This window comes from Saccopteryx leptura, chromosome 10 (genome assembly GCF_036850995.1).
Source record: "Saccopteryx leptura isolate mSacLep1 chromosome 10, mSacLep1_pri_phased_curated, whole genome shotgun sequence".
Classification (NCBI taxonomy): Eukaryota; Metazoa; Chordata; class Mammalia; order Chiroptera; family Emballonuridae; genus Saccopteryx; species Saccopteryx leptura.
In genome coordinates this window covers 51306983-51332320 of record NC_089512.1, presented here as the reverse complement: position 1 = coordinate 51332320, position 25338 = coordinate 51306983, and the positions used below count along the sequence as shown (strand labels likewise).

Below are 25338 nucleotides of genomic sequence, written 5' to 3'. Positions count from 1 at the left end.
TTCCTCCTCATGTTCCTCAACGAGCTCATTTGCGTCACCCTTATCTACCTCCAGACCCATGACTTTCTGAGGGACACAATCTCCTCCAACACTTCTACCTCTGTCTTGGTCTCTGGTTCAAATCCTTTGAAGTCCCTGTCTGCAACAACATCAGGCCATAACTTTTTCCATGCCGAGTTCAAGGTTCTTCTTGTAACCTCTTGCCATGCCAAGTCAATAATGTTTAAACATATCATGATGTTGTAGTGATCTTTCCAAAACTCTTGAAGGGTTAGATTTGTATTCTCAATCACCTCAAAGCAGCAGCAAAACAAGTGCTTTGTGTAAAGCTTTTTTTTTTTTTTTTTTCCTGAAGCTGGAAACGGAGGCAGTCAGACAGACTCCCGCATGCGCCCGACCGGGATCCACCCGGCATGCCCACCAGGGGGTGATGCTCTGCCCCTCTGGGGCGTTGCTCTGTTGCAACCAGAGCCATTCTAGCGCCTGAGGAAGAGGCCATAGAGCCATCCTCAGCACCTGGGCCATCTATGCTCCAATGAGGGAAAGAGAGGAAGGAGAGGGGGAGGGATGGAGAAGCAGACGGGCGCTTCTCCTGTGTGCCCTGGCCAGGAATCGAACCCGGGACTCATGCACGCCAGGCTGATGCTCTACCCTGAGCCTACTGGCCAGGGCCTGTGTAAAGCTTTTTAAAGTTGGAAATGACCTGCTGATCCATAGGTTTCAAGATTGCGGTCGTGTTGGGTGGGAGGTAGAGGACTTTCAGGACTTTCAGGAATTTGAACCCAAAGAGAATGTCATCTTCAAGACCAGTGGGCTGGAGCATTTTCAAGGATTAGTAATGCTTTCATCGGGAGTTTATTTTCTTGAAGATATTTCTTAACTGCAGGACCAAAGACGAGATTTACCCATTCAGTAAAAAACTGCTGCGTAAGCCATGCCCTACATTATTGGTGCGCCACATAACCTGCAGTTTTTCTTTAAGAATCTTGTGAGTCTTAAACGCTCAAGGATTTTCGGAATGATACACTAGCAGTGGCTTTACTTTATAGTCACTGCTAGCATTTGCACACAATGCAAAGGTCAGACGGTCTTTCATGGGCTTATGACTTGGCAGCTTCTTCTCCTCTGGTGATGAAAGTCCTCAGGGGCATTTTTTTCCAAAACAGTCCTGTTTCATTACAGTTGAACACTTGTTGGGGGATGCACCCTTCCTTTGCGATAAGCACAGCAAAAAGTGCGATGTACTCCTCAGCTGACTTAACGTCAGCACTTGCAGCTTCACCATGCCTCACCACCAAGTGGATGCCAGATTCTTCTTGAAATTTTCAAACCAGCCGTGATTTGCCTTAAACGTATCTTCTGCCTCTTTTGAGGTTAATAGTTCTTTCTTCTTCAAGTCGCAGTAAATAATATGTGCCTTTTTGCATATTGCAGTCTCCGTCACTGTATCTCCTCCCAGCTCTTTCTCTTTCACCCACACCAGCAGAAGCTTCTCCATTTCTTCATGGATATTTGTCCTTAATTGGGACAGAATTGTAATTCCTTTTGCTGGATTTGCGCTTTTGATGGCATCCTTTTGTTTAAGGATGGCACAAATTGTAGATGTATTGCAGTTGTACATCCTTGCCAGTTTAATCACTCGTACACCACGCTCATATTTTTCTATTATTTCTTGGTTTACTTCTATCAACATCATTCTCTTCTTCTCACCACTGTCCTTTACACTCACTTTCTTTGGCCCCATGATAGCACACAAAAAAAGTTAGTAAAAAATGCAAAACTGATGCAAGAACAAGTACAGCGCATGAGATTCAACTTGGTTCTGCGGGTAACTCGTGAGAAAGAACGAGATGCTGGTGTTGTGCTGCTGATACTGGACCCGTATGCCAGTGTGCCAACTAGTGGCAGCTTCCCGAATCACAACTTGTATCTCGGAATTTCACTCTGATCTCGAACAAAAATATGGACCGAGTTGCAGCTTGTATCTTAAAAAATTCGTATGTTGGTCCGCTCATATCTCATGGTACCACTGTAGTGCCATTATAATAAAATATTGTATATAGATGGTCTGTTAAAAGCTCTTTGGTTAACTTTTTTTTTTTTTTTTTTTTTTTTTTTTTTTTTTTTTTTTTTTTTTTTTCATTTTTCTGAAGCTGGAAACAGGGAGAGACAGTCAGACAGACTCCCGCATGCGCCCGACCGGGATCCACCCGGCACACCCACCAGAGGCGACGCTCTGCCCACCAGGGGGCGATGCTCTGCCCATCCTGGGCGTCGCCATGTTGCGACCAGAGCCACTCTAGCTCCTGGGGCAGAGGCCAAGGAGCCATCCCCAGCGCCCGGGCCATCCTTGCTCCAATGGAGCCTCGGCTGCGGGAGGGGAAGAGAGAGACAGAGAGGAAAGCGCGGTGGAGGGGTGGAGAAGCAAATGGGCGCCTCTCCCGTGTGCCCTGGCCGGGAATCGAACCCGGGTCCTCCGCACGCTAGGCCGACGCTCTACCGCTGAGCCAACCAGCCAGGGCCGCTTTTTTTTTTTTTTTTTAATTTAGTTAGAGGAGGGAGGCAAAGATAGACTCCTGCATACGCCTCAACAGGGATTCACCCAGGAAGCCCACTAGGGGCAGTGCTCTGCCCATCTGGGACCATTGCTCTGTTGCAGCTGGAGCTTTTTCTTAGCATCTGTCAAGGAGGCCATGGAGGCATCTTCAGTGCCCAGGGCCAACTTGCTCCAATCAAACCATTGGTTGCAGAAGGGGAGGAAAAGAGAGAGAGACAGAAAAGATAAAAGGGGGATGGAGAAGCAGACATGCCCTTCTCTTGTGTGCTTTGGTCAGGAATCAAACCTGGGACATCCACATGCTGAACCAACACTACCATGGAGCCAACTGGCCAGGGCCTCAGTTAACATTTTGATAGCTACATTTTGAAGAGTTTTTTTTAGTTTTGAAGAGTGTTATTAAAGGAAGAAACTACTCAGTGTTTATGCAAAATTTTGTTTCATTACTTTTTTCTTTTATAATTAATAAGCCCCAGGATTCTGAAAGCATCATTTAGAATAAGATGGTCAAGCTAACCTATAATGATTGCTTTTATCAGAAGAGAGAGTCATATAAAACTAGACAAAAGGAAAATGGAGCAATTCATGAAAAAGGAATTCCTAGTTAACTACTTAATGTTTTGTTTTTAAGGGGAGGCGAGGGGCATCAACACATAGTTGTGGTACTTTAGTTCTGTGGATAACCTCTCATACGTGTCTTGACTGGAGCAGGGGGTCCCCAGTGACCCCTTGCTCAAGCCAGCAACTTTGGGGTTTCAAACCTGGGACCTCAACATCCTAGAACCTAGGTCAATGCTCTGTCTACTGTGCCACCACTAGTCAGGCTTAACTACTTAATGTTTTTGTGGGGTTTTTTTTGGTGACAGAGAGAGGGACAGACAGGCAGGAAGAGAGAGAGCTGAGAAGCATTAATTCTTCATTGCAGCACCTTAGTTGCTCATTGATTGCTTTCTCATATGTGCCTTGACCAGGGGGCTACAGCAGACCGAGTGACCCGTTGCTCAAGCCAATGACCTTGGGCTCAAGCTGGTGAGCCTTGCTCAAACCAGATGAACTTGCACTCAAGCCTGTGACCTCGGGGTTTCAAACCAGGGTCCTCTGAGTCCCAGTCCGACACTCTTATCCACTGTACCACAGCCTGGACAGGCTACTTAATGTTTCTTAAAGTTTTTTCTCAATTATCAAAATTAGGGTAGAATTTCATTAAGGAATGTATTGATCATGTATTAAGGAGATAATTGTCTGAAGTAATTATCCCATCTTTTTTTTTTAAAGTATCTTTATAAAAATTACTCTCAGAAAAATAACTAGCAGTGTACATTTATAAGTTGCCTCTTATCTAGAAGCCTACTTTTTTGTGTGGATATATAATAGCTTTGATAGAGGATTTTTAATGGTGCTGAGTAACTTTTTTATTGTTCTTTACTGAAAAGATAATGCATGATTCAGACTTCTGTATTGGTCAGAAAAGGTATGATTATTATCAGACTGTTTTGATTATTAAGCCAGACAGTTTAGGGCTTTTTTCTTTCTTTTTCTTTTTTTAAATTTTTATTTATTAGCCTGATCTGTGGTGGCGCAGTGGGATAAAGCGTCGACCTGGAACACTGAGGTTGCCGGTTCGAAACCCTGCACTTGCCTGGTCAAGGCACATATGGGAGTTGATGCTTCCTGCTCCTCCCCCTTCTCTCTCTCTCTCTCTCTCTCTCTCTCTCTCTAAAATCAATAAATAAAATAAAAATAAAAATAAATAAAAAAAATGTATTTAAAAAAAATTTTTTTTATTTATTGATTTCAGTGAGAGGACAAAGAGAAAGAGAGAGACAGGAACATTCCTGTATGTGCCCTGACCAGGAATCGAACTGGCCACCCCTGAGCTTCCGGATGGTGCTCTAACCAACAGAGCTGTCCTGCCTGGGCAATTTTATTCTTTCTTTCTTTTTTTTTTTTTTTGTATTTTTCTGAAGCTAGAAACGGGGAGAGACAGACAGACTCCTGCATGCGCCCGACCAGGATCCACCAGGCATGCCCACCAGGGGGCGATGCTCTGCCCCTCCAGGGCGTCGCTCTGTCTCGACCAGAGCCACTCTAGCGCCTGGGGCAGAGGCCAAGGAGTCATCCCCAGCAGTGGGCCATCTTTGCTCCAATGGAGCCTCCGCTGTGGGAGGGGAAGAGAGAGACAAAGAGGAAGGAAAGGGGGAGGGGTGGAGAAGCAGATGGGCGCTTCTCCTGTGTGCCCTGGCCGGGAATCAAACCCGAGACTTCTGCACGCCAGGCCGACGCTCTACCACTGAGCCAACCAGCCAGGGCCTTTTTTTTCTTTTTTATTCGAATTATACAGTGATGCTAAAATTAGAGAACATTGAACCAACAATCCCGAATATTTAATTTTATGCACTTTGGGCTTATTTGAAGTTTTCTCTCTTCTCTTATATGCAGATTTTTATTTCAAATTTCCAGAGACTGCTTAAATTTCTGTCTGGATATATAGTGTGTCTATAAAGTCATGGTGCACTTTTGACCGGTAACAGAAAAGCAACAAAAGACAATAGAAATGTGAAATCTGCACCAAATAAAAGGAAAACCCTCCCAGTGTCTGTAGGATGATGTGGCAGCATGTGCGCATGCACAGATGATGATGTAACACCGTGTATACAGCAGAGCAGCCCACAGCCATGCCAGTCGATATATGGACGGTACAGAGGAAAGTTCAGTGTGTTCTGTGGTTCGTTAAATTCGAATCCGTGACCAAAGTGCAACGTGAATATCTGCGCGTTTATAATGAAGCGCCACCACAGAGGAATAACAGGACTGGGTGGGATAAGCAGTTGAAGGAAACCCGCAGTTTGGTGGAGAAACCCTGTTCTGGTAGGCCATCAGTCAGTGATGAGTCTGTAGAGGCCATATGGGATAGCTACCTAAGGAGCCAAAAAAAATCTGTGTTAGCCCACATCGAACTGCACTGAATAGGTATGAAACTGGGAGAGTTTTCCTTTTATTTAGTGCAGATTTCACATTTCTATCGTCATTTGTTGCTTTCCTGTGACCAGTCAAAAGTGCACCATGACTCTACGGACACACACTGTATTGTTAGTAAAAGGAAACATTTATGTGTAAAATGGGCCCAAAGGCAGAAAGTTATATAAGTCACTTTTATAGACTTTGGGGAAGAAATAAATAATAGGAAGATTTGCCCTTTTCATTTTAGTTCCAAGTCTTAGCAATGTGACACCTTCCATTGAGTAGGAACTGATCTATTGCCACACTCATATTTGGTGAGTCCTAGCACTATTGATGAGATCAAGCTTTTGCATAGAGTAGGTGCCAGGGAGAACTCATTTTATAGCTATTCTAGCATTCTAAAACGACATAAAAGACTACTACTGTCTTTGTGTGCCCTTTAAAATCTTGGCTTGGTTCACTGTTCAAAATTAGATTTTTTTATCCACATTAATTTGCTTCAGGTATCAAAATAAGATTTAAGTAGCTCAGATTGTCTACCATTTAAATTTTGTGTTATCCCCTGGATTGACTCAATATCATATACGTTTTATTCCATTTAATTTTTTTAGTATAAATAATCATTTATTTCTACCATCTTATTTTATCTTTAACCAGTGTATCAGTCATGACTCTTTGTAGTCTTTTTTCAAAGATATCTTTATTAATCTGGGTCTTGAACGTTGACTTTTCTTCCTACATAAATGCTTATTTCATCCTTTAATAGTTTTTTTTAACTATATAAAGCCACTGATGTAAAATCATAGTTACCTTTTTCACTTTGCACTATATCTCCAAATCTCTTAATCTACTTTTGCATTTTTACTCTTCAGTAGTTTGTAGTCCTTTTTTCCTAAATTCCATTGGTTATATAAGGTCATCAACTCGAGGTACCCTTACTACTTTTCCATACAAATTTTCTGATCTTTATCATGAAGCTGTACTTTGTGGTTTATATTTTTATTCATAACTAGCAATGACTGCTACTTCACAAATATACATAGTAGTTAATATATTTGCATCTTCCCCCAAAATTATAATTAAAATAAAAATGGTTTAAAAAAAAAGGAAAAATGTTCTGTGACAAAATAAGGCAATAAGAAACAGCTGCGTCCATCTAGTAAAAACAAATTGATATCTTTTATCATATTTCATTTGAAAGAAACCACATTGGCTGCTGGAAAAACTGCCGTTGTTTGTAATGGGGGGTGGGGTTGAAATGAAGAGTTTTGAATTGTCAATTATATTTCTATTAACCATTCTCTATCTTTAAAGTTGTTAGGTCCTAGACTAAGGTAATTTTTGTTTGATGAGCAGTTGTAGAATGGGAGAGATGTGCTTATTAGTGAGTTGGGCAGACTACTACTTTATTTTTATCTAAAAAGAAAAAATTAAAATGGAAATGAAAAGAAAGCATAATAATTTTTGCTACTTCATTAATGCAATATATAGTAGATATTGGACAATGTGTAGATCGCTTTGCTGTACTTGTTTTCTTTTTATCTCTTTAAAAGCCTTATTCAGAAAATGAAAAAATATTTAGTAGCATTTAGCATAAATTTAAAGAATTATCTGGTTACTAGATATTTTCCTTTTCTGTGGCAGGATTCCTCATGTCCATAACATGTTGGTTGGGGCTCTGCAGCTCGCCCCCGCTCTCAGAGTGGCCAGTCTCCATTAATTGGACCCCGTGATTTCCACTTTCTGCTGTGTTGGACGTCATGAGCATTGCAATCCCTCTGGGAGTCACCACACCAGATACATCCTACTCAGATATGGCTGCTGGATCAGAGTAAGTGCTACTTCCTAGGTAGTAGGTGAATTATCAGTTTGTGTGGAGACAACTTTCTTATGGGCATCTAATAAATAATAAATATGTAGTATTTTTCTAAACCCAAGCCTAGCCCACTATACATGACATTAGTCCTTTCCCATTCTCCCATAGAAGCTGGGGGGAGGGGGGGGAGTTAGGGAAGGAAAAGAATTGGGGGTGGGCAATGTGAATAAATAATAGAAAGAAATTTGCAAAGTAGTGATAACATTTTCATTTGTTTTGATGGGTGGGGAAGATTAAAATAAAGTAGGTGTCACTACCTGCTTCTTTAGAATTAATGATTATTCTGATGGATGGAGATAAAGAGGGGTTCTCTCCAACTGATTTTCCTTGAAGGCCTCTTCCTATGTGCTTCTCATTGTTCTAGAGTAAAGGGGCTGAGACTTGATGTGGACAGGTTACTTAAACCTTTTAACATTTGGGGTAGAAAACATGGAAAGCAGTGTCATCAGTTTTTATAATGTTCATTGCCTAGAAAGAGGACCTTCAAAATCAGTGGTACCAAACTTTTTTTTCAGCTAAGAGCAGCTTTAGGAATTCAGAGTTTGTCGAAAAGCCCAATTCCTAAAATAGACTCTCAATTCTTGAAGAATTTAAATGCCAAATGACAATGAAGGTAGGCCTTCATTATAAAACTTTATATATTATTCAGTTTAAAAATTTTTAGCCTTTTGTATCCCTTCTCTTTTAAGTGTCCAAGATTCCCCCTGCTTACAGATTCCCCCTCTTGTCCTTTTACCTCCCTTGTACCCAATCTTCCTTGCTTACAGAAAGGAAGTGGAAGCCCCCTACCTTTCAAGACGAAGTGGCACTACACAAGGATGTGAAAGTCCAGCGAAAGAGACCCAAGGGGCCTAGGGGGCAGCACACCCCCAGAAGCCAAGTCTATTCCAGGCAGTACCAGGGATTAGGGTCTGGGCTGGAAAAATCCTGGTGTTTTGAATATGTTCAGGTCCAGTTCAGACTCTTGATCCCACAGCCACTTCTTGAGTGAGGTGGGTGTTGCTCTAATTCCCGTTTCTCTTGCCATTTTCACAGTCCCTGGGGATTCTTCCCCCTTCAGCAAAGAAAAGCAACTGTACCAGAACTCTGGGTTCACTGCATCCCTGATTAATAGTGGTTTTCTTCCTTAAAACTGGGACTATTAATAGAGCATGTATATTTCTTCACAAAGCCTCCTAAGATTACTGTTCGCTGACCTCCTTAAAGAGGAAGACTTAAAATGAAGCTACCCTAAGCAACAGTGTATTATATTCTGGGGTAGTCTAGAATTTAAAGCCATTTTTGCCCTTATTCCCATATAAAAAGGAAGATGGAGGGTGGGGGGTGGGGAATGGTCCATTGTGTTTCTTCCAGGGCTTTTTGTTTTCCTGTTTGTTTGTTTGTTTGTTTGTTTGTTTGTTATTGCATGCCAAATAAGTTTTTGTTACCTCAGTAGCTGAGGTGTACAATTTTATAAGTATTTCCCAAATCTTAAAAATCTTCCTGCATTAATAGGTAACTAGTTGTAGAATGTTAATAGATTTCTATGAAGTCCAACACTAGCCTCGTATATGGACTAGCTAGAAAGCTATATAGTTAGAGAGCATTACCGTTTGTGAGAAATTTCAAAGACATTAAATCCGTGAGTTTGGGATAAGTAGATAAAAAGGCTAAAAACAGTTACTCTTAAAACTGGTATCTCTCCCAGAGTACACAGATGACTGCCCATAAATGTTGCTAGGGAATCCAGAAGTAATTGCAGAAAGAAAAAATACTTTTGGCTTAAAATTTTGACTACAGTGTTTCTGTTTCCTGAGACATATCATTCACAATCTCCAGACAGATTTTTGATACTGTGGTCATTACTAATTACAGTTATTTGTTTAGTATTTACACACAGTTGCTTGTTTAGCATTTTTACAAGTAAGAGAATGTCAACAATTAGCTTATGTACCATTCTGTTAAATTATTGATGGTATATTTTAATGCTTCACTATGGGTATTCTGCTTTCATGCATATTCCACTATTCTGGGCACTGGTATGAAGATTAAATCTGGTTTGAAAGGTAAAATACTCAACCAAGGAAAAGACCTAGATCTTACCTTATGGTTTTTTAAAGCTGGTAGCAACATTATGTATTAATGCATTTTTTATATATTTGTGGAGAAACTCTAGATATAACAATGAAAGCAAAGATTTTTCTGAATTTACAACCCTGTCATAAATGAACTTCAGACATTTTCCAAGAGGTAGCATTATAACAACAGGTTGCATGTTGTACTTAGAACAGAATTGATGGAGTATATCTGTTGTAAGCATGGGTTCTGTGTATGTGTCCAACTGTCATAGTAGTTCAAACATGGGGGAAGAAAGGGTATTGTTATATTTGTGTAAAATGATTGACTAATAAAGAGATGCAGTGCTAACATTCCAAATTACTAATTCATTTAAAATATAGATAAGAGCTGATATATATGTCAAGGAATATCCTAAGAAATCCTTTATTTGCCTGTCAACTGTAACTATGTATTGAATCAGTAACCAGTATGGAAATTGAAGTTTCATCATCAAAATATAAGAGCTTAAATTTTAGTATTTCACATGCATAGCAATATATTAAACGCTGTGCTTGACGAGAAAGTATTGTGCAATGAGGATGGCCTTTTAACCTCCAAAACATACATTTTACTTTTATTCCCTAGACTTGCACTTCAAGTGCATAAGTTTATATTTACCCAGTTTGGCAACCAGCATAGCTGCATCTCCATGGCCATCTTTTATTTCATGTCACTTTTCCTTTTTCCTGTCAAAAATAAATAAATCACAAATCATTCCTACTAAACAGTTGTCATGTTTCACCCCATGTGTTCAGTGGTACAGAATTTCCTATATATAATATGTACAGCTCTTTGTAATACTTGTTTATCAAGTAAATTAATAATATATAAAATTATTTCTCAACTGTCCATCATAGAAACTAAATTCTACCTTTATTTTGTTAATGCTTATTTGCCTTTGGTTTCATTTAGGAAACCCAAGTATTTCCTAATACTCAGAGCTGATTGCCTTGCAGTGAATCATTATCAGATCATCTTTTTTTTCAAGAATTCTGACCTGCATATTTGGTGTATTTCCCCTTTTTCCCCAGTTCCCATCTTAAAGACACTCTTTAAAATAATAAAATGCATGCACTTCACTAACAGAGAATACTTTCCTGTGTCTGAAGTTCTTCACCTAGAATTTACCTTTGCTGTTATTAATAAGATTCCTTCTCACAGTTTTGGAGCATATACTGGGTGAGTTGGATACATATATCAGAATTTCTTTTTATCCCTCACTTCTTGGCTGACATTGTGCCACTTTGAACCTCACACTTTTTTCCTGCCGGGTGCTATATATGTTGTGTTTTTTCAAGCAGGAAAAACATATATTACTTGAGACAAACAATATGCATTATTCTGTTTCCCCCAAAATCCCTTTGATCTCTAAAGCTGATGTGGTATCCTTGGAGTTTGTAATTTGTAAATCTCTGTTCTGGTTAATTTAAATGGCAAATAACCTATTATTCAGTTCTGTGAGGTTAATTATCTTTCAAAATTCCCCAACAGTTAAAGTTTTTTTCCCTAAAATTTTATTCTTTGCTACTTGTAATCCTTTTAAATTTCTGAATTTGAATGCATTTATAATTCTTTTATATTAAAAAATTGTGCCTGAACTGTTTATTTTTCATGCAGGGAGGGTAGAAAAAGATACTTAACCAAGCTTCTCACTAAGCCCAGTTACTTAAGATTCCATAATTTTCTTTAAAAGTAGAATGTTATACTGGTTTACAGATCAGTTAGACATAGTGGAATGAGCACAGGCTTTGGAGTCAGACATTGTTTTAAATCCTGGTTCTGTTGTAACCTTGGCGATGTCACATAAATTCTCCACCTCAGTATACCCTCCTGTAAATATGGGGTACTATTTACTATGTTTAGTAGTTGCAGAGTAAATGAATGAATATATATAAAGTGTCTAGAATAGGACGGGAAATTCAAAATGGTAGCCACTACTACTGTTGTTAATTGTCACTAGACTAAGAAAACTTCTGAGTACAGTTTTGACTATTTTGAAGTTCTTTTGTATTACCATGCAGCTATAAAATAATTGTGTCCTTGATATGCTTGCATGTCATTGGTGGATAAGAAGTTATTACTCTAATATTTGGAAGGTGTTTGGGGGTCATTGAGATGAGAGGTATAAATATAAGATGCCATTGTTTTTACCTGTACTTTCTTCAGGGTATCCTGTCTTGGTAGTGAATGGAAGAGGGCCTGGTCCCTGGGGCAGTGCAGAAGGCACTTTCATCATCTCACTCACTGCAAATGTCATGTGAGGTTTCATGGAAGTATTAAGAGAGCCAATTAAGAAGAATAGTTCTGAGTCTAAAGCAGCCCAGAGTGGCTTCTCTAGGGGAAACTCCCTGCTCAGCTGGTACGTTTGTGTTTGTCATTAGGGACACCTTGTATCCCAGGTGCCTGCCTTGAGACATCTGCCTGTACTGGCTTCATGTTACACACAAACCCACATTTAATAACACTCGTAGTGTTATTTGTAGGTTTAGATATGTGAATTAGATTGTTTCACTGAGTTTTTCCTCTTATTCTAGTAGCTGGTGGTTGTGGAAAAAGGAGGGGTTAGAATGGGAAGTTAAGTCTTAGTTTGAGGGAAGATTAGGTGTTATGCTATCATGCATTGCTTTTCGCCTTTGTGCAGCCCTGAATCTGTGGAGGCTAGTCCAGCAGTTAATGAGAAGAGCGTGTATTCCACTCATAATTATGGGACCACTCAGAGGCATGGGTGTCGAGGACTGCCTTACGCTGTGAGTATGCATTTGTTTCTCTCCAAAGCAGTGATCTTCCTGGAGTGTAATCCATTCTTATACATTGTGACTTTCTTGCAATGTTTATATGCAGCATGACGAAGTTGCCCCTTTTGCACTTCCTTGCCTCCAGCGGACGTCTAGCCCTGCATCATTGTTCTTGTTTTTATGTCCCAGTTGACCTTGGCATTTTGTTTTATCACTTTCCTGGTTGAAGCCAAAAAACGAAGGGTACTACTTTCTTCTTTCTTTCCATATGTACCATACTTTAGGGGAGAGAGGGGCCAGTGTTTGGACACTGTTGATTTAAAAAATCTTATTTTCAGGATCATAATTACGGAGCCCCTCCTCCTCCGACACCTCCTGCTTCTCCCCCTGTCCAGACGATCATCCCTCGTTCTGACCTGAATGGCCTGCCGTCGCCCGTAGAGGAACGCTGTGGAGACAGCCCGAACTCTGAAGGAGAGACTGTTCCTACCTGGTGTCCTTGTGGTCTTTCTCAGGATGGCTTCCTTCTCAACTGTGACAAGTGCAGGTAAGATCGTGTTCCTTCTAAGTTTAGTCTGGGTTGCTGGGATTAGGGTTTCTTATTAGTAGGGAAAAGCTCAAAGTATTCTTTCTTGTGTTTGTTAATGTAGATGATTCCTTAGTGCTCCTTGGCTCGAATTCTCTGCACTAGGTGAGAATTGCTGACAACAAGGAATGAGAGATTGGTGTTAAAGCTATTGAATTTGATATGAAATTTAATGTCCTGGAAACTTTTGGTAGGTGGGAGGAAGGGGGTAGTGTATGCAGAGACACTTCTCCCATGTGTGCAATGATGTGCTGCATGTTGTTGGAAGGACTACTTTAAGTTTATTTTCCCTCTTTAGGGGAATGAGCAGGGGGAAGGTTATTAGACTTCATCGGCGGAAGCAGGACAACATATCAGGTGAGCAAAAGATGAGTTGTGCCCATATTTTGACATAGTGTTTTGTATTTTAAATATTTGTCTCAGTGTGTTTCTATAAGTTCGTTCATAAGGTGCTTAGCTCTTTTCATGGGGATAGAAGTCCTCTCAAGACCACTGTATAATTCTTACTGTGACTTAACTGTATCCATAAGTGACATTTTAGCCTTATAGCGATCAAAATATTACTTAATTGCACAAAAACTACGATCTTTTATGCTACATATTGAGGCAGTGGAACTTTGGGACTGAATATAAGGGGAGAAGTATATACCAAGTAGAACAGTTTATATGCTTATGCCAATGACATGAAATGAATGTTGTTTTCAAGTGGAAGGTGGGTATATTTTATGTTGTACAGATATAGACTTAATAGTAGAAGCAAGTAATGGCTTACTGGATATGGTATAGATCTAATGGAATAAGCTGCTTTAATGTACTTCTGCATCTGTTTAAACAGTGTGAACTATGAAATAAACTTTTTTCAGGTGGGGATAGCAGTGCAACAGAAAGCTGGGATGAGGAGCTTTCTCCTTCCACTGTGTTGTATACGGCAACACAGCACACCCCTACAAGCATCACCTTAACTGTTAGAAGAACCAAACCCAAGAAGCGGAAAAAGAGTCCAGAAAAGGGTCGTGCGGCACCAAAGACAAAGAAAATCAAGGTATGGAGGGTAAAAGTATCTTAAATAGAAATATGTCTGAAATAGACCAAGAATGCACCAAAATTCTTTTAAGAAGTTTGATCCAGATGTTTGAAGGGCCACTTTTGCTCTACTTGCAAAAATCAGCTAATCTGTTGTGAACATGTAGACCAACCTCTCTTCTGCCACTCCATACCATCACAGCTGGCACAAAGTTCCTTCTCCTCCAGGCCCTATCCCAGGTATGAAATCCCAGCCCCACCTGGCACAAGCCCATATGTGCCACAGCCTGCAGTCTAGGCTTCCACTATCCTTATAGTATCTCCCTGCCTCTGCAGCCCAAAGCAGTCTGAAATTCTTGTCCTGGTACATGCCCACCTCATGTCATTGGGTTGATTTTTTTTCCTTGTTTCAACAAAATCAGGAAACGTCTCTTGAATGGTCTAGGCTTCCTCAGTGTCGTGGTCACTTTGCTGTATTTTCAACTAAAAAGTCTCCGGGAGAAACCTCTTCTGTTTTGTGTTCTTTCTTCCCCATCATGGCAACTTTGTTGCTCCTAGGTGACTTGCCCATCCCTTGTTAAGGGAATTGGTCTTTGTTTCCTTCTTAATTTCAAAACTGGTAAATCTGCCACCTTGCTTACCATTTGGATTTACTTTTTCTTTTAGTGTCAGGGGATTTAAGTGATGCATGCTCTTCCCTATTAATTACCTAGTTTCACAAAGGGAAGTACTGGAATTAGGTGCAGAGTTCACTGGCCTTGTGCTACCCCACTTCTTGATTAATAGCACGGGGAATTAAATTGTATTTATTACCTAGGGAGTAGGGGGCAGACTAGAACACTAGTTCTTGCCTTAGTTTTAGTCTCAGATAGGTATAACTGTCATTCTTGGTACCAAGTTTTGTTTTGTTCTACTTGTTTTCCTCTTTGGGATAGGCATTTCGAGAGGGATCCCGGAAGTCCTTGCGGATGAAGGTAAGGGGTATTCTTCCCTGATGCTGTGTTTTACTTCACTGTGATCTTGCATTTTGGTCAGCTTCTTTCTTGACACTGATGGTCTGAATCTTGAATTCTGCTTTTCACTAGTTTGTAATTGTTGCCATTCGGTTTTCATAGAGCATTTCTCAAAGTAGGTGTTCTTGGCCATTTTCTGAATTATTTTCCATTTCTGTAATTAGCCTTCATTTGTTGGTTTTTTATTAGCTGCTTTTCTGGGGGTAAGTGACATTTTGCCAAACAAAATGAAGCTGATGTGTTTTGTCATTGTGATTGGCCTCAACCTCAGGACTGAGGTTTTTCTGGTAATAAAGGATCTCTTATGTACCCACTCTAGCACCATGTGGGCTTTAATCACCAGTAGGAAGGATGATTTTAATCAGTAGGAAAGTATTTATTGATAGGAATTACTCTTATTGGAATTACTTACTTTTGACTGTTTTCTCCTGGCATATCTTCTTTGGTATGGAAGATTCCAGTGATGCTAATATATTTCTTTTCTTTGGTTATCGAATAAAAGAGCTTATGAGTCATGATTCTGGATAGCAGTTGGAGAATAGAGAAATTATATGCAGTGGACTTTTAGTTACTGGGTGATTAAAACAGTTTACCCAAAGGAGATTTGATTTGATTATACAGGCTGGTATCTTCTACATATATGATGACAACATACCTCCCAAACCATTACTTAGGACTTCAAAGTATTTAATTATAGTTAAGATCTATTTTAAATCTATAAATATTCATATCCCTAAATGTTTAAATGATAGAAAAGCAGGGTCTTTTCTGTTGAGTTATTTGGGGAAAACATTAAAATCTTTTAGTGAGGATAAGCTTTTATTAGGATATATATATATATTTGGAGCACCAGCATCACTGATGTTAACAAAGATCTCAGGTGGCACTTTATAAAAATTGAAGGCCTTGCCTTGTACATACCTGGAAGTAGACTTTTACTTGTATGTAAAAGAGATAGGAAGAGGGCTTAAAGCCCAAGAGCATCCGAGTCCCCAGATGTCTTGGCTCCTGCAAGGGGCCAAGTTTGCTTTAACTAACAGCCCCTTTATTTTTGTCTTCTTTGCTTACAGAGGACCTTACAGAACAAATGTAGCTCTGATCCCAGCTCTTAAGCCCTTTTCTATTTTATCAGCTATTGTAACTTATCTCCAGAAGTTTGAAGTGTTTTGAAAGCTGTTGACTAACTCTCCCAGGAAACAACACATAAACCCTGAATATCACTTGCTATCTAAAAATGTTGACAGCTCCATAAATGTGTTATTCAATAAAAAAGACTGGTCAGTTTATTTTAGTTTTCATATCAGAATTTTAAGTTGAATTACAAATTTTGTACTCAGAATTCCTATTAGAAAGAATTCCACCAACAATTAGGGTAAGAGCTATAAGAATGCGAAGATTTGATCATTTGAATTTTTAATATGAAGGTCAGGAGTTTTCCTACTTCAAGAGTATTCAGAATTTCTTAACCTTGGCACTGTTGATATTTTGAACCAAGAAATTCTTGGGCTTTTGAGGGGAGCTGTTTTTTGCATTGTAGGCTGTTGAACAGCATCCCTGGCATCTACTCGCTAGGTACCAGTAACACACAGGTATAGTAATCAAAAATGGCTTCAGATATTACCAAATGCCAAATGTCTCCTTGTGGGTAAATTACCTTTGCTTGAGAACCACTGTTCTAAACCCACTGAAATGGGTCTTCAGTATCCAGAAGATTAGGACAGCAGAATAGAAAAAGTTGTATTAATGAATAACAAATAACTATGGGATAGACTTCCAAGTCAAAAATTTAGTGATCCCTACTGGTTGCTTAAATTTGGGAATACTGTTTGGTGGACATCCATAATCCATAGTCTGGTAAGCAAGCACCCTTAAGTCTCAGATTTTGATCTTTTCTTTTGCTCAGCTGTTACTGGCATCTCAAGCAGATGGTCTTCTGTTCTCAGTGTGTTGGCCTTAGTGTTTCTTAGATACTTTGTTGTTCAGTCTTTTGGACTCTAGTGAGAAATACAGAAAATATTGGTATTTTTTCCTTTACTGTTTCGTGGGGAAAGGATGGTAGACAACAGTCAGTTAAAACCAGTGATACAAAAATGAAATAAAGTAATTGTTATAATAGGTATAAATGTTTTCTGTATCATTCATGGAAAGTATGTTACATTTTCTTACACCTGTTTTTGCAAGTTTAGTGTGAACATGGTTTGTAAGTAACTTTGGTACTAGACTGTCTTTTCCTTCTAGTCATCACTAGTATGACATCATCTCAAAATGGTGTTTGTTTTGTTTTTTGATGGCACTTTAAGTGTTGAGTACCATGGAGAACATGTGTCAGCTCTGTTTCTGTAGTTCAGACACATAAAACTGTTGGTTTAGGATGATGTTTCTGTAATATAATGATCTTTTCTCAGTACTGTCACCATAGAGGGTAGTGATTTTCCTAGAGAAGTATAGCAAAATACCTCTCAATATTTTCTACACTCTACTTACCACTCACTCCCCTCCACTCTCCTTCCTTTCCCTCCCTTCCCCCCCTCCCCTCTTCAGAGCATGGCTGTTTAAACTGTTGAAAATAGAGTGTTAAAAAGATACACTCCAGAATGATAACTTTTTTTCTGGGAGGTGAAATGATGGGTTATTTATTTATTTGGGTCACATGTATAGAATGAACATGTATTAAATGTATAATGAAAATATGTCACACAAAAACAAAAAAATTCTCCTAGAGAGGAGTAAAATAATACCAGTTTGGGCTGGCACTCTAATGCAGATAGATACTCAAGAAGTATTGACATTTAAGTGATGTGATATTGGGGGGGGAGGGGGTTTCTCATTCATTCTCATGGAAATTTTCTTGTTAACTTGATATTCTGATAACAACAAAGTTGAGTTTTATGAAAGTGATAGAAGTATAATCCACATTAATTTCTCACTTTAGAAATTAGGAAACTGCGCTTTTTTAAGTTGTTCAAGGCTTCCCTGCTCATTGGTAATGAGACTATGGGAGAAGCCAGATTTCCCTGACTACCAGGCCATTACTCTTTTATGCCATTGCAACTGCCAAGTGAAAACAAGTTTTCTTTGAGACACAGCCTCTTTCCCCTCCCATTTTAATTCCTGGACTTGGCTAACCTACCTGACCTTTGTTCTCTACAGAATTCTCCTTCTGAAGCACAGAATTTAGATGAGAATACAACTGAGGGATGGGAAAATCGGATAAGACTATGGACTGATCAGTATGAAGAAGCTTTCACTAATCAATACAGTGCAGATGTACAGAACGCCCTTGAACAACATCTACATTCTAGCAAGGAGTTTGTGGGCAAAACTGCTATTTTAGACACTATCAATAAGACTGAGTTGGCCTGTAATAATACAGTTATTGGTTCCCAAATGCAGGTAAGGATCAAAGGATTAATGACTAAGTAAGTTGTTGATTCATAAGAGCCTAAGAAGTGGATATATATTGTAATTACTATATCTTTCAAATGTGCAAGGTCTTAGAATAACAAATTAGCTAGCTACTGAGCACCTTTAACCAAAAGCAGGTTATATTAACTGGAAACTATACAGATACATATTTTTAAACTATTGTTATTAATTAAAAATAGATAAATTAAGATAAGAAATTTTATAGTCTCAGTAGAAATTAAGATTAATAGAAACTAAACTTGTTTTTTCTTCATTTTTACATTAGACATAGACCACTAAAATCTTAACCATATACTTTTTTTCTTGGATCTTATCTTGGAAGGGATGACAGGTTCACTACATGGAGTGTGCTTCCTAGAAATACTGACCTTTTGTCAAATCAAGAATTTGTAGTCATTGAGCTAAATAATATATACAAATAAATCTTTAAAATATTGGTTTCTTTTGTTCAATTAGGAAATATTTTTAGTGTCTACTAAACTGCTGTTGCTATTGTCTGATGCTGATACTCTGGTTTCACTCAGCTGCAGTTGGGAAGAGTCACTCGTGTTCAAAAGCACCGGAAGATCCTGAGGGCTGCGAGAGATTTGGCTTTGGACACTCTTATAATAGAGTATCGAGGGAAAGTCATGTTACGACAGCAATTTGAGGTCAATGGGCATTTCTTCAAAAAGTAAGAATATCATTTATTGAGCAATGAGGGCTAACGTGGGCCTGGCTGAGCAATATGGCTATAAAAACCTGGTTGATAGGGTAGATACTCTCTTGGGGAAAAGATTACAGCTCAGATAAGTTCGTGTCTGCTGTTACTAGAAAAGTGCAAATAAATCTACAAATTATTTAATGTATAAAGTGGTGATAACTACAGAAACCAAGCATTTCTTACTTAGTGCTTATTCTTTAATCAAAAGCAGACAATTTTTTTCCAAGTTAAGGCATTGCAAAAGACTGCTGCTTTTTCTGTCAGCATATGCTTTATTTGAAATCATGGGTGGCCTTTTTATTTGTGTCAGGAGTTACAGGAATTTTAATTATATTCCTAGACCATACCCCTTTGTGCTCTTCTACTCAAAATTCAATGGTGTAGAGATGTGTGTGGATGCACGTACTTTTGGTAATGATGCTCGGTTCATCAGAAGATCGTGTACACCAAATGCAGAGGTAAGATTTCTGTAACAACTTCTCTTTGAATGGAATCACCAAAGAACAAGTCTACTGAAGAAGTAATCTGAAAACTTCACCCAGATTAAGGTTGGTAGGTAATGGTTATGATCTTTAATTATAAGAGAGAAACCAAAAAAAGCAAAAGTAGCCTGACCTGTGGTGGCACAATAGATAAAGCATCAACTTGGAATGCTGAGGTTGCTGGTTCAAAACCCTGGGCTTGCCTGGTCAAGGCACATATGAGAAGCAACTACTATGAGTTGATGCTTCCAGGTCTTACCCCCCTTCTCTCTCTTTCTCTCTAAAATCAATACATCTTTAAAAAGTTTTTTTTTTTTTTTTAATTCTCTTCTGTTAAAAAAAATAGAAAAAGTAATGATTCTTTTTTCTGATGGGATGAGGGCAAAGAGTGGATTTTCTTTAGAGTGGAAGTGGGAAATGCATTTGCTAAAGAGAAAGAGCTAGACTGGATGAGAAGACAAGGAGGTTATATTAAAGAAATTGCCATATAATAGGAGATGTCATTGGGCCCAAACTAAGCTGTGTGGTTGTAGTTTTTTAGATTTTGTTTAATAGTGTTACAAAAGAGATTCTAGACATTTTTAGAATTGATTACTCTGTGCAGCCATATCAAGTAGAGCAACACAGAGCTGAGCTTATGGGCTAGGGAATTTTAATTCACTGAAAACAGCTTTAATATGTAGAACCATTATCTTACCCTGATTTCTAACATCTCAAGGCTTATTTTTTGAAGTATCATAAATTTTCAAACAATTACTATATAATAGTTTTAAATGAAATGATGCAATTAAATAACAAGACTACTGTAACTCTTAAGTGGTGAGAAATTATTTGGATAAAAAATTTCTTTTTTCTTTTGGAGAGCTCCTGGTCTTTATGATAAATCATCAACCATAAGCCTTATTCACACAGGTGCGACACATGATTGCAGATGGAATGATTCACCTGTGTATCTATGCTGTGTCTGCTATCACCAAGGATGCTGAGGTCACCATTGCATTTGATTATGAATACAGTAACTGGTAAGACCTCTAAAACCTTTCCTAACATGAATGAATGGCCTTGTCTGACATATTAAGCTATGAAGTTTGTTTTTGTTCCTTGCCATTTCCAGCTTTTTAATCTTTTCATAAGCATTGCATTTTTTTGCCTAAAAATTGTGGTGGGAAGGACAAACTTGGGGTATTTTTGTTTGTTTTACTGTTTTTAGAGATATAGGTACATAGTATGATACTCCTCAGTTGTCTCTAATTAGAGGTATTTTGGTTTACACCCTTATAGTAAAATAGCAAAAAAAAAAGGAGGGGGTACATTTGACACTCCTAAAAATTGCAATAGCATCTGTTGTTCTGCACACAGCACTTGTGCGAGGGGTCATTAAAGATTCACCCCATTCACTCAAATCATGTAATCTAGTTTTGCATGACAATGCAGAAAAACAGATGGCAAATCACAAGTGATGGATTTTGTAAAATGGACTTTTTTTTCTTCCTTGGTCCTCTTAGGCAGAAAAGGTTATGTGGTAAATTGATGTTCTGCGTATGTTTAAGAAGAAAGGGTATTACATTAAGTAGGGAATTAGTAGGTAAAAGTTAGGGCATGGCAAAGGTAGACAGAAGATAAACCAAGCTACTTCAGACTCTGTCACCGATTCAGTAACCACTAGGTAGCATAAAGACAGTTGAGAGAATTGAATTTAGTGGGGGCTTGCTTTCTTTTCCACTGACAGTGTGTCAGTGAGAAGAGTAGGGATTATATAGAAAAAAACAATATTAAAAGTAATCATAGGGGCCTGATCTGTGGTGGCGCAGTGGGATAAAGCGTCGACCTGGAACACTGAGGTTGCTGGTTCGAAACCGTGGGCTTGCCTGGTCAAGGCACATATGGGAGTTGATGCTTCCTGCTCCTCCCTCTTCTCTCTCTCTCTCTCTGTCTCTCTCATTCGTCTCTCTAAAAAATCAATAAATAAAATATTAAAAAATATATATTGCATACTTTTAAAAAAAGGTAATCATAAGACTCTCTAATGTCTCTGTTTAACTTGTTCAAAGATAATTTCAGAAGAAATTACTGTACTAATATTTCAAGAGACTGAATGAGTAATACAAGTGATTTTCAAGGGTACTGAGACAGGCACTTTTGTTTGTTTCTTTGGAGCAGTAATTATAAAGTGGACTGTGCGTGTCACAAGGGGAACCGGAATTGCCCTATACAGAAAAGGAATCCCAATGCTGCAGAACTGCCACTCCCCCCTCCTCCAAGTCTGCCCATCATTGGAGCTGAGACAAGACGGAGAAAAGCACGGCGGAAAGAGCTGGAGATGGAGCAGCAGAATGAGGCTATAGAAGAGGATACCAACCCACAACCAGAACAAGTTCCTGAGAAAGTGACTGTATCCTGTGACCATGAGGTAATGTTCATTGACTAGACGCTGTTGCTATGGTATTGATCATCTCCAAATGAAGAGGATCCCAGGTTGCTGCATGTTTTTTTATGTAGGAAATGTATAGTAACACTCAATGCCCTTTATATCAAGGTGGGTGTGTGTTCATTGTTTTTTTCCTTTCTCTCTTTTTTTCTTTACACAATGTCAAGAATATCCTTTCAGCTACTTTCTGGGTTTTAGTTCAGAGTATAGGGTTTATCATCTGTGTTTACCATGTGGCCCCACGTAACACTATCAAACACTAGAAATTGTTTCTAGAAAGTTTTAAGCTACCAGAAAAAAAGATCAGATTGATTTTTCCTAGAACTTAAGAGCACAGCTGAGTGTTACCTCTATCTTAAAGGAAATAGACAATCCTGAAGAAAAGGCAGAAGATGAGAAAGAAGAGGTTACAGATGACCAGGAGAACACAGCTCATAACAGGAGGGTAGGTACTTTTTAACATCCTTTTGTTCCTGCTGACTCCTACCCAGCATATCAAGCCTTTCTCTTCTGTGTTTATAACATGTTATTTCTTTGGCAACATACGTACTATATCATCATTTGGAAGTTTTCATTTGAGCTTTTTCTATAAAGTCAATTTTATTATAATTTTTTTAATTTGATTTTTTTACACAGACACACACGTAGTAGTTGTCTAGTGCCTATTATCTGATGATGGTCTTTGGAAGCTTCTTACTAACAATCTCATTTCCAAGAAAAATTTCTAGTCTAAACAAAATGCATCTATTGGGCTACTTGCTCTGACATAGTAATCGCCTAAATTCGTGTGTTTTTGTGAGTTTTACTATCTATACATGGTTGTTTCTCTCCCTGAGAAGCAGGTCAAGAAAATCTACTTGGTTATTTCTGAAATACAGAGAAATACTGGTTTTGATGGCTATTTTTCTTTCATATTAAAGTTTCAGAGACAGGAAGGGAGAAATGTGAGAAACATCAAATCATAGTTGCGGCACTTTACTTTTTCATTAATTGCTTCTCATGTGCCTTGACTAGGGGTTCAAGCCAAGCCAGTGGACCTCTCTTGCTCAAGCCAGTGACCTCAGGGCTTCGAACCTGGGACCTCAGTGTCTCAGATCAACGTTCTATCCACTGTATCACCACAAGTCAGGCAAGCTGCCTTCTTTGAAAAATTCAGGTTTGCCTGACCTGTGCTGGTACAGTGGATAGAGCATCAACCTGGGATGCTCAGGTTTCCAGTTTGAAACTTTGGGCTTGACCAGTAAAGGCACAAATGAGAAGCAACTACAAGTTTATGCTTTCTACTCCTTCCCCCATGCCTGCCCCTTCTCCCTCCCTCTCACTCTCTCCCTCCTTCTCTCCCTCTCCTTCCCCTTTCTAAAATGAGTAATTAAAATAAAAAAATTTTTTTTGAAAAGCTAGCCCTTCCTTTTGGTTGAGGCTTCCTTCCCTGCTAATAATATTTCTTTCTAGACCCGGGAAGATAGGAAGGTTGAAGCCATCATGCATGCTTTCGAAAACTTAGAGAAAAGAAAGAAGCGGCGGGATCAGCCCTTGGAACAAAGCAACCCCGACATAGAGGTTACTACTACCGCCTCAGAGACACCTGTAGGGGAAGAAACAAAAACTGAAGCCCCTGAATCTGAAGTTAGCAACTCTGCTTCAAACGTGGTCGTCCCAAGCACCCCACAGAGCATTGGGGTGAACACCCGGAGGTCTTCCCAAGCTGGGGTAAGAGAAGAAAAGACTCCAGACCTTCGACATCCTTACTTTTGCTAATGTCAATTACCTATTTCTTGGAATGGTTAAAATCAGCATTTTCAGCTTTACCTCATATTGCAATAAATAAGGCCATTTTCATCAGCTGTGGGATTCAGGGAGACAGAATTGGAATGACTAAACACTTTAGACTAGAATGGAACTTCACACTGTTTCTGCCAGATAAACTGTTGGTGGTGAGTGCATAAAAATCCTTTGGTTTCTTTTTTGGCCCCTCTGTATGGCACAGTTATGCTGCTGCCCTTTCATAGAATTCTCAGGATAAACTCATGTGTTTCCCTTCCCTAACTTAGCTGTGAATTAAAAGCCTTAAGCTAAAACCTTAGTGTCTGGGAAAGAAACAAAGGGAAGAATTAATTGTCTTTGCTATAAGAACCTTAAAATTAGGTGACTACCTTAAACTGACTTTGACCTATTTTATAAATATTTAATGAGCGGGAGGGAAAAACTAACCAAGACATCTACTTATAGCCTGTTTAGCTAATTTAAATATGTAAATTTTATACATTTTTACAGAATGCTTACAGTGAATAGGAGGCTAAATAGAATGTTTGCTCCTAAGAAATTTCTGATAAGCATTTTACTCTGCTATTATAGGATGTTGCTGCAGAAAAACCAGTCCCCAAACCACCCCCAGCAAAGCCTTCTAGGCCCCGACCGAAGAGTCGAATTTCTCGGTACCGGACCAGTTCAGCCCAAAGACTAAAGCGTCAGAAGCAGGCCATTGCACAGCAAGCAGAGTTGTCACAAGCTGCCTTGGAAGAGGGAGGAAATAACATCTTAGTAACTCCTACTGAAGCTGGAAGTATTGAGAGTTCAGGAGAAAACAGGCAATTAACAGGGTCTGACCCAACTGTAATATCAATTGCTGGATCCCATGTCAACCGTGCAGCATCTAAATACCCCAAAACCAAAAAGGTAAGTCGTGAAACCATCTTCATAAGTCTAGTCTGGCAAAGGCTGTGTCTCAGTAAAGTGAACAACCAGTATTTTCCCTGGGTGGGGGTGGGGGATTATTAAATTGAAAATTTCAGGTAAAAACTTGGGCATAGAGGGGCTGAAGCCATGCAGTTCTTTTGTTCCCATAATTTTTAGGCTGAGCTACATGCTGACATCTGGAGTTATTCCTCCCTTAGTTGTCACAGAGAGGGTGAAGGAAGATATCCTTGCATTTTGAATATAGCAGCTGCTATATCTACCTGTGTCCTAGTTTTCTAGATGAGGTTTGTCTTCGTCATCTAGCACTGCTGCCTCTGTCTTTTACATCTGCAGTATCAACTAATGAATTCTTTTTACCTTAGTATCTAGTTACAGAATGGTTGAATGACAAAGCAGAGAAGCAAGAATGCCCTGTTGAGTGCCCTTTACGTATCACCACGGACCCAACTGTACTGGCAACGACCCTGAACATGTTACCTGGTCTTATTCATTCCCCGTTAATTTGCACCACCCCCAAACACTACATTCGCTTTGGCTCACCCTTTATCCCTGAGAGGCGGCGAAGGCCCCTTCTGCCTGATGGTACATTCAGCTCCTGTAAAAAGGTATGTCTATGTTGATTTTTAACCTAGGTAGCCTGTAATCGTAACATATCTAATACATTCTCCAGATAGCCACTCTCTGCCCATGTGAGTGAGTTAGTTGTTTACCCATGAATACTGATGCATCAAGAGTCAGTGGGACTAAGGTGGGA

General features: G+C 39.2%; 1 protein-coding gene across 13 annotated transcripts in view; it reads left to right on the top strand.

The window, feature by feature from the left end:
- SETD5 (SET domain containing 5) overlaps window positions 1-25338 on the top strand; it is a 97055-nt gene that overhangs the window by 43329 nt on the left and 28388 nt on the right. For 2 of the 13 annotated variants that reach the window (XM_066351863.1, XM_066351856.1), the window contains exons 1-17: window positions 7167-7349; window positions 8162-8386; window positions 11658-11850; window positions 12133-12238; window positions 12565-12773; window positions 13111-13169; window positions 13676-13854; window positions 14771-14809; window positions 17999-18241; window positions 18799-18947; window positions 19318-19435; window positions 20372-20481; window positions 21620-21869; window positions 22249-22332; window positions 23340-23597; window positions 24243-24563; window positions 24947-25189. In XM_066351863.1, coding sequence (XP_066207960.1) covers window positions 11759-11850; window positions 12133-12238; window positions 12565-12773; window positions 13111-13169; window positions 13676-13854; window positions 14771-14809; window positions 17999-18241; window positions 18799-18947; window positions 19318-19435; window positions 20372-20481; window positions 21620-21869; window positions 22249-22332; window positions 23340-23597; window positions 24243-24563; window positions 24947-25189 — 2460 coding nt within the window. In that variant the 5' untranslated portion in view covers window positions 7167-7349; window positions 8162-8386; window positions 11658-11758. Of the gene's footprint in view, window positions 1-7162; window positions 7350-7909; window positions 8008-8161; window positions 8387-11657; window positions 11851-12132; window positions 12239-12564; window positions 12774-12876; window positions 12918-13110; window positions 13170-13675; window positions 13855-14770; window positions 14810-17998; window positions 18242-18798; window positions 18948-19317; window positions 19436-20371; window positions 20482-21619; window positions 21870-22248; window positions 22333-23339; window positions 23598-24242; window positions 24564-24946; window positions 25190-25338 lie in introns of those variants that run through there. The other 11 variants (XM_066351857.1, XM_066351864.1, XM_066351859.1 and 8 more) reach the window with 11 other exon arrangements.